This window comes from Diplotaxodon limnothrissa, linkage group LG8 (assembly GCF_057381915.1).
Source record: "Diplotaxodon limnothrissa isolate DT_005_m linkage group LG8, D_limnothrissa_male_GT1.1, whole genome shotgun sequence".
NCBI classification, from domain to species: domain Eukaryota; kingdom Metazoa; phylum Chordata; class Actinopteri; order Cichliformes; family Cichlidae; genus Diplotaxodon; species Diplotaxodon limnothrissa.
The window spans coordinates 18747606-18760006 of record NC_140603.1 but is presented as its reverse complement, the minus strand read 5'-3'; the positions used below and the strand labels follow the sequence as shown (position 1 = coordinate 18760006).

The window sequence follows — 12401 nt, the reverse complement described above, 5'->3', positions numbered from 1 at the left end:
TCAAGCTATATTCCCAAGATTACCCTGTACCCATAAACCATAGCCATTGGGTCTTCAGAATAATTTAGTGATTATTTTGGAACATATATGCAAAATTTCTGTTGTTTAAAAGAAAAAGTATATGCCTTTTATTTCCTCCTTAGGGCAATGGAAACTGTGAATTGTGACACATCATACTATATTGAAATTACTCACTTCTCTCAGGGTGTGACCAGGCGTTATTGCTGCTGTAACTGGGCTTATTAGACAGCTAACTGGGGATCTTGATGAAATAATTGAGTCAGGCCACTGTGTCAGATAATGTTGGGCCAAAGCCAACTAAAGTAATATTGTAACCGAGATGAGCTTCTTGGAAAAGCGTCTTCCCTGTGCAGGGTCACTGGCAATGAAAAGTTTAACAGTCCTTGATCTAAATTCTTACGATAAATTTGCATGCTGCTCATCACTACACCGTGACTCAGGAGATTTAATGGGGCGTTTACTAATCGTAGGGTCAACTGTGTGTCGTGTTAGTGTCCTTCGGTAAGATATTGAACTCAACCCATATTAGCGAGTGTGTAGGAAAGGATGAAAGATGATGGGTTGTTTGCCAAGAAAAGTCATTATAAATATGCATTAATGTGTGCAAAAGTGATTGGAGTGGTCAATAAGACTGAAAAGCACTTAAAAAAAACAGTAATCTAGTTAGCTTCCATTAAAACCTGAACCGTGATTCTATTGTTATTTCTCTTCTTCAGTCCAAATGCAGTTCTTCGCTTAAGATTCAACCACTTTGCCACAGAATGTAGCTGGGACCACATGTATGTCTATGATGGAGACTCGATATATGCTCCTCTAGTTGCTGTTTTCAGGTGAGTCGCTTACGTCTTACTTTATTCCTCGATACAGATGAAATACTTTTACTCTTCTGTCACATTGTAACCAGTGTGTGCACTCTTAACAAATCAGTATTGGTTTGTAAAATAAAAGAATAAATGAAATAAAGTCATGAAAAAAAATTGTTAAAATTTTGGAGTCAAGGTCTCCAGACTCTTCTTCTGTGTTTGTTTAGTCAGACACATGCAACAAAAGTTCAAGTCGACTGCAGAGAGTTACCAATTTCTGCTTGCAATTTAGAACTGGTGCAAATTTCGAGAAAGTAATACTGATTCTTTTTTTGTGTTTCTCTAGCGGTCTCATCGTGCCCGAGATACGAGGTAATGAGACGGTTCCTGAGGTTGAGACGACTTCAGGCTACGCACTATTACACTTTTTCAGCGATGCTGCCTATAACCTCACAGGATTTGAAATATTTTACTCGTAAGTACTTACCTTGTGAGTAATTATCGGCGTCACAATTCTAATGATTAGGTGTCTTTCTAATTATAGATGACAGCAAACTGTTTTCAGGCTTTCGTGTCCTTATAGCTGTTTTTCTAGTGACGTGCTAAACAGTTTTTATGTCTCTCCAGTCTTTTTGTTCCACTAACTGATAACACCCCTCAGTCATCCTCAGTCTGTGTTGGAGTACTAATCCAAATCATATTTGTCCAGGATCAACTCTTGTCCCAATAACTGCTCCGGCCACGGGAAGTGCACACCTGGGAACTCAGCTGCCAGCAGAGTGTACTGTGAATGCGACAAGTACTGGAAAGGCGAAGCCTGTGACATCCCTTATTGCAGAAACAACTGCGGCAGCCCTGACCACGGCTACTGCGACCTCACAGGGGAGAAGCTTTGTGTCTGCAATGACAGCTGGCAAGGTGGGAGCAAGCTGCAGATCTTTTGCAGATGCTAAAAAAACCTCTTAAGGTTATTTGGAACAGCTCTACTCACTCTGATCTAACCCTGTGGCATATTTCTGAAGCGGCATACACAAAATTCATTTTTTCCAAAACAAATCTTATATCACACCATCTCTCAACGTATTTTGCAATCAGGTGTACTAAAGATGGACTCCTCCCACGTGCGCTGCGGTCTGCAAGGCTGCGGTGGTTTTATGTTGTAAGCTTGTGTTGTACTGTAATGCTGATTAGCAGCACGCTGATCAGGCCTGTGCATTATTATGCGCCTCGAGCTGAAGGAAACAAAATTCTTTTGCGTGATGAAACTTGACAGACTCATTAGCTGAGATCTCTTCTTTTTTTTGTCATGGCCTCCGATCGCACAGTCTAACATGTTTACTTCTCTCTGACTGTCATGTTTGTTGAATTGCATTCCTCTGTTTATGGGTTTTGAGGTTTGAGAGCAACCAGTTTCCTTTTTAAGGTTTCAGTGGGTAATTATGAAAGTAGCTGGCAGGTGCTAATGAAGAATTGCATCATGCAAATATTAAGTTGCCATGGAGCAGATATAAAAGAGACTATAATATTATTGATTTTGGAGATTTTTGTACATATGAGCATTGGTGTTTATTGTTCCTGAGCTATAATTTCTTTGCTTTTGCTGCTCTCCTGTATGTCCCTGCAGGCCCGGACTGTTCGCTGACCGTACCGTCAACAGAATCTTTCTGGGTCCTCCCCAGCGTCAAGCCCTTCGGCACATCACTCGCCAGAGCCTCCCATATGGCTATGGTGCAAGAAAAGGTCATGTGGGTGGTGGGGGGATACACTTTCAACTACAGCTCATTCCAGATGATTCTTAAGTAAGTAGAGGTTTTTCCTCGAGCAGCTTTCTCACTTTGTATGTTGTTGATGTGTTTCTGAATAGAAAAACCACCATTGCTTATTTGGGGTTTTGCTCACACACAATGTATGGCTAAGCAAAGATTTCCTTATATTCCCCGACAAAAATTGCAGATGAGTTTAGGTGTCCGTGACTTACATTGTGATGGTGTATGTGCTGCTCTCATGAAGGCCAAATTGAGAATTTAATATTTAAAGTACTTGGATGGTGGTGTGGAAGCGTTTGCAGGGCTGTCAAGGGGCACTACTTTACGCCTTTGCCTCGCTACGATATGCTGTGGATCGCTACGGCTCTCTTTTAGTTATTCCCCTTCACTCTGAGACATTAGAGAATGTCTTATACTTTATTCACCAGCTTCTTATTGAGAACAGCTGCAGTGTGTTTTGTCCCAGTTATGCAGAAGTCGTTTGAAATTATCAAGTGGTGACTGTGGTTTAGGTGTCTGTACGCTGGTTTAATATGTGAAAGGTTTGCAGTTAAAATGAAAGTTCATATTCGATGTGCTTTTTATGCATTTATTTATTTTACCCTGTATACTTTTAACGTGTTATGTCTTGTCTCAGATTGTTGTGTATGTGCTGTACTTGGCACAGGAAAAAAAGACCTACTCAAATTTCTTTGGGATTTCTTTTTCTTTTGCCACAGCAGATCATCTTCCTCCTTCTTCCTTCTCCCCCTATCCCTAGCGGCCTCCTCCTCTGTCACACCAACTCTCTGCATGTCCTCTCTCACTATATCCACAAACCTTCTCTGTGGTTTTCCTCTTTTCCTCCACCTCCAGCATCTTAAATTTCTTTGGGACTACTTCTGTAAAAACTGAGAAATATGGCACACGCTCAGAGTTCTCTCGCAGTTTAGCTGACGAGCTCTCACCATCTGCTCAGTGTTTGTTCATCACCAGGTGTTATGATTCCTTGTTTAAATTGCTAATGTGTGATGATGTGACCAGGTGTGCTTTTTTTTTTTTGTGTGTCTTTTTTGGATGTTAATGGCAGCCAACAGTAATGTATGCATTTGCCAGCCTGCTAGATTTTTTGCACAGCAAAATGTTCAGCTCGATTAAATCTAAAGACCTTGAGGTAAACTTATATTAGAAAACAAGACACTATAATAGCGTAGATTTTAACAATGTACATTTTGATTGTAAACTTGCATTTTTATATTTTAAATAATAATAGAATGCAATTAACAATGTTTTATATTATTTCATTTAGTGCTGTCAGCATTAATCTTGTTAATGTGATGTTAACGCCATAACTTCGTTAACGCGGCAAATCCCCGTTAGCGAGTTAACACGGCCCCGTGAGAGGGCTGCACACCGCTAATGCGTTAACGAGCTAACCGCACTAATGCGTTGATGCCGTGCAGGCCTTGCATGGGGTTATCCACGTTAACTCGCTAACGGGGATTTGCCGTGTTAACGCGGTTATGCTGTTAACGTCGTATTAACTAGATTAATGCTGACAGCAATAATTTCATTATAAATCTGGAAAATTATATAATGAGAGCCTTGAAACACCCCATGCCCCCCTTTATATTCATCCTGCTTGCTGCAGGTATCTCTGCAGTATAAAGTGGGAAGGCTCCCGTCAGCGAGTTGCTTAATTTAATCGCATCAGACTAAGTTAATAGTTTATCTGCAAATTTGAATGTAGTGTCTGTAGCTTTACTGTACATTGTTGTGTAAAACAAAGGGCGGTGGGTGGAGCAGCTACGAAGTTTGCTTTTCTTCTCGTCGAGGTTGTTGATCAGGTGGTTTGATGAAGGATTTCGGCCAGCTCTTGATGGTGATTACAGGAACAAACGCTATTGTTTTGGACGTGATAAAAATGTTTCATTCCACCTGAGCTCACAGTCTCAGTAAGAGCTCCGCCTCTTCACTCCTCGTGGGTTGTATGTAGAGAGACGGCGGCTCCACGTTAAACCGTGACAGCATCATCTTCAGTGCTGCTGTTATCAGTCTTTTTGTTTAAAACCTGGGGCCTGCCTGGGCTTCATGCTGTTTTAATTTTGTATTCACACACACATGCTTCTAGATGTGTTTCTATTGCAGGTCTATGTGGGTGAAACACTCGCGCTTACACCGAAATGACGGAGCGCTACAGAATTTAAACTAAGCATCAAAGCAAAAAAAAGGATTTTTAAAATTTTTTTATTATTGATCGATGAATCGTTGCAGGCATGTTATGAAGCCACAGTGGGACAAAAAGTGAATATGCAAAGGGATTTTCCCCCCTCTTTGGTGTGTTGGAGGTGCATTTAAAGTGTAAAATTCTGTTTCTTTTCTCTGCAGCTACAACCTTGAGAGTGGCATCTGGAACACAGTTCCCATCAATAGTGGCCCCGTGCCAAGATACGGCCACTCACTTGCTGCCTGCCAGGTAAACACACACAGATTTAGAAAACCACAACAGTGACTGGGAGGGAGGAATATTTGGGAGAAGTGGGAAGAAAAGCAATCAAATGTGGTTTCAGAAAAGAAAAGGTTGCTTTCAAGCAGGAACTGCTTATTTCTTTGAGTAACTGAATGTTGTAACATATTCCAAACACAGAACTATTTTAAAACAACAGCAGGAGAACAACTTAAAATTATGGAGTTTAAAGCAAACGCAGGCTTGTCCTAGAGGCACATTTATGGCACGTTTAGAGATGAGTACATTCTTTAGCTTACTAAATAAATGCCGCCCTGTGTTTAGGATGATATCTACATGTTTGGTGGAAAACTGGAAGCCGGCTGGGAAAACGTGACGGACGAGCTGTGGGTCTTCAATGTACCCAATCGGACATGGCAGCGGAGAAACCCTGTGGTCGGCCCACCGGCCCAAGCTCAGATATACGCCGTGGAAGGACACTCGGCCCACTGCGTCCCACTGGACAGCGGCGAGACTATCATGCTCGTCATCTTTGGCTACTCCCCCATCTACAGCTATATCAGCAATGTTCAGGAGTACAACCTGAGTGAGTCACAGCTTTCAAGTGCAGACTCTTTCACGTTTTGTTTCTGCTTATCTATCAGCTCTCTGTAGCTTTCCCTTAGCACTGAGATAAATTTAAAAGCCCTGGCAAGCAAACCCAGTATGGCTGTGCTTCCAAACTGCAGTGGATGGTATCCACTCATAATTGTAGACTTCTCTGGGATCTTTTTTTTTTTTTTTTAATTTAAAACCTGCCAGCAAATACTTTGTGAATCCAAAAACACCATATTTCATGACTGGATTTTTGGATAGCAGAGTCTAAGTGTCCTGTTTTATTTCTTTTTTTTTTTTCAGTGTAAACAATAAATAAAAAAGTATAAACAGCAGCCATGTAAACCATCCCTGAAAATCTGTGTTTGAAGCATCAAGATACAAGAGCCCAGCTGTCTGCTTCGATTCTACTAAGAGAGATCTAATTGTATATATATTTTTTCCCTATAAAAAATGTCTTCATATATTTTCTTTTTAGGGTCCAACACGTGGTTGGTGCCCGAGACCAAAGGTGCCATTCCCCAGGGAGGCTACGGCCACAGCAGCACGTATGACAGCGGTAGTGGCAGCATCTACGTTCATGGCGGCTATAAAGCTCTGCCCGCCAACAAATACGGCCTTGTCGATGACCTCTACCGATACGACGTGAACACGCGGACATGGTAAATCGACACAGTTGTGCTGCTCTTGTTGTTTCATTATGCATTCCAGACTATATGTGACACCGTGGGAGTTGCATATCTCCTTGGCACAGTTGTCCTTGACACGCCTGTCATGCACATGCTCCAGGTTCATTCTGAGAGAAAGCGGCTTTCCACGGTACTTGCACTCAGCTGTGCTCCTCAGCGGCACTCTGCTCATTTTTGGAGGCAACACGCACAACGACACATCCCTGAGCAACGGGGCCAAATGCTTCTCTGCTGACTTCCTCGCCTACGACATCGGTAAGAATCCTGTTATTGTTAAATAGTCCTTTATTTATTTATTTTTAAATGTATCTCTCTGTTTCACATAAAATCAGAAGTACAATCAGATCCATCCGCTATGTTAACTGATAATCACACAGCGAATCCGAAATAGTCACCTACACCTTGTTTTCCTCAGCCTGTGACGAGTGGACGCTTCTGCCCAAGCCAGACCTGCACAGGGATGTCAACCGCTTCGGTCACTCTGCTGTGGTTAGTAATGGGTGAGTGTTTCTATTAGAATTTCTGTGTAGATCACCCAGATCGATTGTGAAATCAGGTTTGGTAGCTGTCCCTGTGGTGTAATCATGTTTTGTTTCATAGAAAATGCCCAGTTTTTCCCAGTAGTTTAATTTAATATATTCCACTGTGGTCTCGGCACTAATTTATCTTTAGAGTGGATGACTGGGTCTCTTTGTGAGCATTAAAAGCTTAATTTTTTACCATAAATTTGAAAAACAGTGTAAATAATAAAGAACTGTTCAATATCACAGCAATAACAATGTAATAAAATGACTTGCTTAAAAAAAGAGAAAGATTAGATAATTATGTTTATCAATTTGAGCATGGCGAAATAGAAAAAATACTCCATAATTAAAAAACAAAAGTCCAGTTTATCTTAATTTGTTGGCTGTAGTTTACACCTTTTTTTTCCTTTTTCTTTTTCTACACTGTTTTCTTTCGTCTTGCTCAGGTCCATGTACGTGTTTGGGGGCTTCTCCAGTGTACTGCTCAATGATGTGCTTGTTTACCGACCTCCGAGCTGCCAAGCCTTCTTGGCAGAGGAGGGTTGCGTGAAGGCTGGGCCAGGGGTCCGTTGCATCTGGAGCAGAGGCCGTTGTCTCCCCTGGGAAGTCAGAATGGCTAATAGCAGCCTGACTCCTGCTCCATTTTGTCCACCTAAAGCTGGTGAGAAAGACCACAGAACTTCTCCAGCCTCTTTTCACTTTCTCGTCACTACTTTATTTGTTGTTGTTAAAACTGCCTTCTTTCTAGAAATTGTATTTTACCCGTATTTACAGACTGATTCATGCACTCTTGTTGCTCTCCCTCTCATCTCTTTGTAGTTACAATGGACGAGTGGTGCTACAGGTTCTCAGACTGTGCCAGCTGTACAGCAAACACCAAGGGGTGCCAGTGGTGCGATGATAAGAAATGCATCTCAGCCTTCAGCAACTGTACCTCTGTAAGTGTTCCAACAGGGGGCAGCAGTGCACTGCTGATCTTGTGTTCAGCTCCCTGAAGCTGCCAAACGTGCACACAAGGACACATGCGCTTTTTAATACAGGTTTTGTGAGTCGAGGACATTGGTATGATAATTTTGTGCTATTCAGGACTACATGGAAACATCACCTCATTGCTTAAGGTAGAAAAAGCCTTTGCACATGGACTGTATATAAAAGATGGACACGGCCACCATGACGTCACCCGTTGGTCTCTAAAATCTGCATTTTTGAGGATTCATTAGTAGCAGTATTTAAAATATTTTGAACCAGAAGTAAGCATAGCAGGTTTAGTTGGCAGACTATATCCATAAAATGTGTGTGCAGTGCACAGGCACTGCCCTGACTAATTAACTAAATACATTTAACTGATTTAAACTGAAGGATGGACGTCTTGGATTGTGTGAACAACAAACCAAGCTGTCTTATTTTTTAAATTTCAATATTAATGGTGAAAAAGCACCAACAGAGCAAACGCCAGTAAGACACCTTCCTATTATCTATATAAATCTGTATAAAAGAAGTATATAATAAAGTGGGGAACTATTTATAGAGAACAAAAGCGTCTTTCATACCAGACTGTAAAGATTCTATTTAATGCTGTTAATTTAGACATTTTAACACGGCGGTCCATGGGGCTCTATCATAAAATGACACTTTCTCTCATGATTCTTTTCTCTGCCGCTGCAGAATGTGAAGAACTTCACTGAGTGTCCTGTGCGGAACGAGCAGGTGTGCAGCAAGCTTGCCAACTGCAAGAGCTGCTCATTGAATCTCAACTGTCAGTGGGATCAGAATCACTCGCAGTGCCACGCTTTGCCCGGTAAGCTTTCCGTGCACACAAACACGCCACCTTATTAAACAGAAGCTTCGGATTTGGTTCTCACACATGCATGGCAGAGGATTTTTGGTCATTTCCAGGCAAGCATGTGGGAGACTGTGGGAGATGCAAGATAAATGCAGATATGTTTTAAAACTTAAACCTAATGCAGAGATGCTGATCAGTGTGAATACTCAACAGCCCTTGTAACATGAAACGGCCACATTGGTGGTTGTATTTAGTGCGTCAATTACGAGCGCTGACATTCAGACCTGAAGGGAAGCCTATTTCATTAATTAAATTTTTGCAGATGTTAATGACTCCCTACCAAGTTTACTTCTTCTGCCGCTGCTTGTACGGTTAAACCCAGTAGCAGGGATTTGCAGAGATGTATTTTCAAGATGTCATCCCAATGTTGTTTATGAGGTCTGGCAGTGTATTTAGCTTACCTCTCACCATCTACCCCCCCGCACCCACCCATCGTGTTGTTGATGTTGACGCTGGCTGAATCTGAAGAGATAGTGCTGTCACTTTATCCATAATTTTCAGTTCACCAAGCCCTGTCGCCTAAGGGGAGTGCAGTGGGAGCTGAAAATAATATCTCTGTGGGTGTGGATTTCTGATTCCTGAAAGGGAGCCGCTGATTGCACAAACAAAATGCACACAGAGCAAATGGGTGCAAATTACGCTCAAACAAAATCAGTGACATACACACACACACACACACACACACACACACACACACACACACACACACACACACACACACACACACGTGTTAAACCCTAATTCTTTAGCCCCCTGTGGTTTGTTATGCCTTCTAAGTTCTCTGTTTTCATTTTTCTTGGATTATGGTTCTCCCCGTTGAGCAGTACTTAACTAATATTATTCCATAGTTAATTATGTCATTTTTAGCTTACGACACAATACAAATAATGTCAAAGTAGTTTTTCCTGTTAAAGTTAAAGGAGAGCAAGGTTTTCTTGGCCCGAGGTCATTCACTTCTTGACATGCTCTTTTGATCGTCCAGCTCAGCAGTGCAGTGAGGGTTGGAACCAGGTGGGTGATGCCTGTTTGAGGATCAACTCCAGCCGCGAGAGCTACGACAACGCTCAGCATTACTGCAAGAACCTCAATGGCAACATCGCCTCACTGACCACCTCCAAACAAGTGGACTTTGTGCTCGAGGAGCTCAAGAAGCTCCAGCAACAAGACAAGGTACACTTAAATCAGTCATAAAGCAGGGGATATTGTGTTTTATCCTTGCTTTATTGTTTGACAATATACATGTAGTACAGTATCTCACATTCATTTTGAAATATTTTCTTTTGCTAGAATTGCAGTTTCCACCTTGGTGTTTAATTGAGTGAAAATAAAAGTGCATTTTAGCTGCTGGGGGAGCCTTTCTCTAACTCTGACTTATTGATTCTGAGCCCCGATCAGTTTTCTGCAGCTCTATTTTTATCTGATTGCAGGCATTCTTCTAGCTTTCTTGCCTTTCAACCAATTATGGGGAAATAGTTTTCCACTATTCCAACATCTTGTCTCAGACTGTGTGGTTTGCACATAGTTTTGTTTATGAGATACCGCAGCTGATGAATCAGACTGCGATAATCACTCATCACTTCTGCCTGCCTTACGCAGGGCTAAAAGGGCCTCTGTGATTCTGTCTGATGGAAGAATCATGTGCACTTACAGTATCTAAGACCTTGACTGCGTAGTCTGGTCTGCATTTAGTTTTTCTTTTTATCTGAGTAATTTTCCTGATGTTGCTCTAAGTTTATATATTTATTGCTCTGCTCTGTTTTGTTTAACCCTATGATATGGTGCAGAAACTTGTTCACTGAGAGAAATCCAAATATTCACAGCAACATTACAATTAGAGCTTCTGCTTCTTTAATGGAAATGCGGTTTTGGGCATACTGGCTTCTTCTCATCCCTCGCGGCTACGTATTCTCCTTGCAGTGACAGAAAATTGTGGCATCTACTGATGATTTTAGTTTGGTCATGCCTGCTGTATTCATGAGAATGTCATTTCCTGTCAGTCTGCTGGGTTGAAACGCGGCTGTTTGTTCCAAACAGAACCTTGACATGCCTTTCCACATCATTTTCCCATTACATTAAAAGTTGAATCCTGAAGGCAAATAAGTAATCATATCTGTGAAATTATTCTCAGCAGACTTTTAATAGCATCTTTGGTTCCTAGGTGTAAATGCAGAAGGCAGCCTTTTTTCCCTTTTTTTTGTTAATAGCAGGATGGAGTAAAAAAACGAGGCACTTTTATGAAATTGTATCTTACATTTGAATAGCTTTATTTGTTTAGACTTTTGCTGTTTTTCCACAGCGGCTGTCTCCCTGGGTGGGTCTGAGGAAGATCAATGTGTCATACTGGGGTTGGGAGGATATGTCTCCCTTCACCAACAGCAGTCTGCGTTGGCTGCCCGGTGAACCCAGTGACTCTGGTTTTTGTGCCTACCTGGAGGAGCCACAGGTGTCAGGACTGAGGGCCAATCCATGCACTGCTACTGCCCACGGGCTCATCTGTGAAAAGGCTACTGGTGAGATGACCGAACACACAAGTACACTTCCTAAATATTGCATCTGCTTGAAAAGGTTTTTTCATGTCTTTTGTTTTGTTGTTTCTTTGTCCAGGCAATCAAAACCAGAGCACCCGTCCATCCTGTAAGAAACCTTGCTCGCTGCACACCAACTGTGCCAACTGCACCAGCCAGGCCATGGAGTGTATGTGGTGCGGCAGCGTGCAGCGCTGCGTCGACTCCACTGCATACGTCATCTCTTTTCCCTATGGCCAGTGCCTGGAGTGGCAGACTGGAGATTGCGTGGGTGAGTGTCTGAACTTAATCTAGATGAGTCTTCTTTGAAGTCTGCAGTCCGGCATTAAGGTGGCAGACAATAAGCTTTCCCAGAATGGCTTCTGTAAGCAGTCAATATTCATCTCGGAGAGAAAAAAGGTTAAAGGAGGAAACAGGCTTAAAGTGGCGGGTGTCTGTGGCGGAGGGAAAATCGTATTAGTTTTCTGTGATTGGATTTGGAAGCTGTTTTTGGTTTGTAATGGCCAATTACTTTTGCATATAATCACACGCCAACTGTTAGATTTCCCTGTTGACCGAGCTGTAGATGGGCTCTTTATCATTAGCTGGTTTTAAGTAGTTTAAAGACAGTCTCACATCAAGAACAGTGATTGCAAATAACTCTGTGAATAGGAAGTGTGCATAATTAAAACGCCCAGACATGCACTACTGTAAAAGTGGATGTTTTTACATTGAAAGTCATTGAAATTTGAAATGGCAAAAATGAGCGTTTCATTCTGATAATTAAATGTTAAACGTTAGAATGGAATAAATGAACATCTGAAAAAAACTCAGTCAACTTCACTGAGTGATATACTATCCTTAAGTACTACGCCAATACAGCTGAGCTGGAAAACTGCAGTTCCTGCTTGTGCCGTTAATCCACATTTATTTATTTATATTTTGCTGTACTTTTAGGTTTTAATCCACCATCCAATACCATCGAAACCAAAGTTCAGGCTGTGTTAAAGAAGAAATCTTCCATTTCAAACCCATTATATATTACAGGAACTCTGTTTTTGACTTACGGCATTCCCATTGTTTGTTAACAGATGTTTCGATATATCACTGCACCTGTTGCCCATTTTCCTATTAAAATATAAAGAACTGAAAAGTGAGTCAAGACATTTGCACAGTACTATCGAGGGTATATGTCTGTCATTTGTAAGATA

The 12401-nt window shown here is 41.6% G+C and overlaps 1 protein-coding gene across 1 annotated transcript in view; it reads left to right on the top strand.

Annotated features, from left to right (window-relative positions):
- atrnl1b (attractin-like 1b) overlaps positions 1-12401 on the top strand; it is a 71614-nt gene that overhangs the window by 3564 nt on the left and 55649 nt on the right. Inside the window, exons 3-17 of the mRNA XM_085361420.1 lie at positions 738-851; positions 1171-1299; positions 1534-1742; positions 2449-2623; positions 4958-5045; positions 5361-5622; positions 6109-6292; positions 6420-6574; positions 6735-6819; positions 7290-7504; positions 7663-7781; positions 8509-8641; positions 9669-9856; positions 10983-11196; positions 11291-11482. Of these exons, the coding sequence (XP_085217546.1) occupies positions 738-851; positions 1171-1299; positions 1534-1742; positions 2449-2623; positions 4958-5045; positions 5361-5622; positions 6109-6292; positions 6420-6574; positions 6735-6819; positions 7290-7504; positions 7663-7781; positions 8509-8641; positions 9669-9856; positions 10983-11196; positions 11291-11482 (2462 nt within the window). The remainder of the gene's footprint in view (positions 1-737; positions 852-1170; positions 1300-1533; positions 1743-2448; positions 2624-4957; positions 5046-5360; positions 5623-6108; positions 6293-6419; positions 6575-6734; positions 6820-7289; positions 7505-7662; positions 7782-8508; positions 8642-9668; positions 9857-10982; positions 11197-11290; positions 11483-12401) is intronic.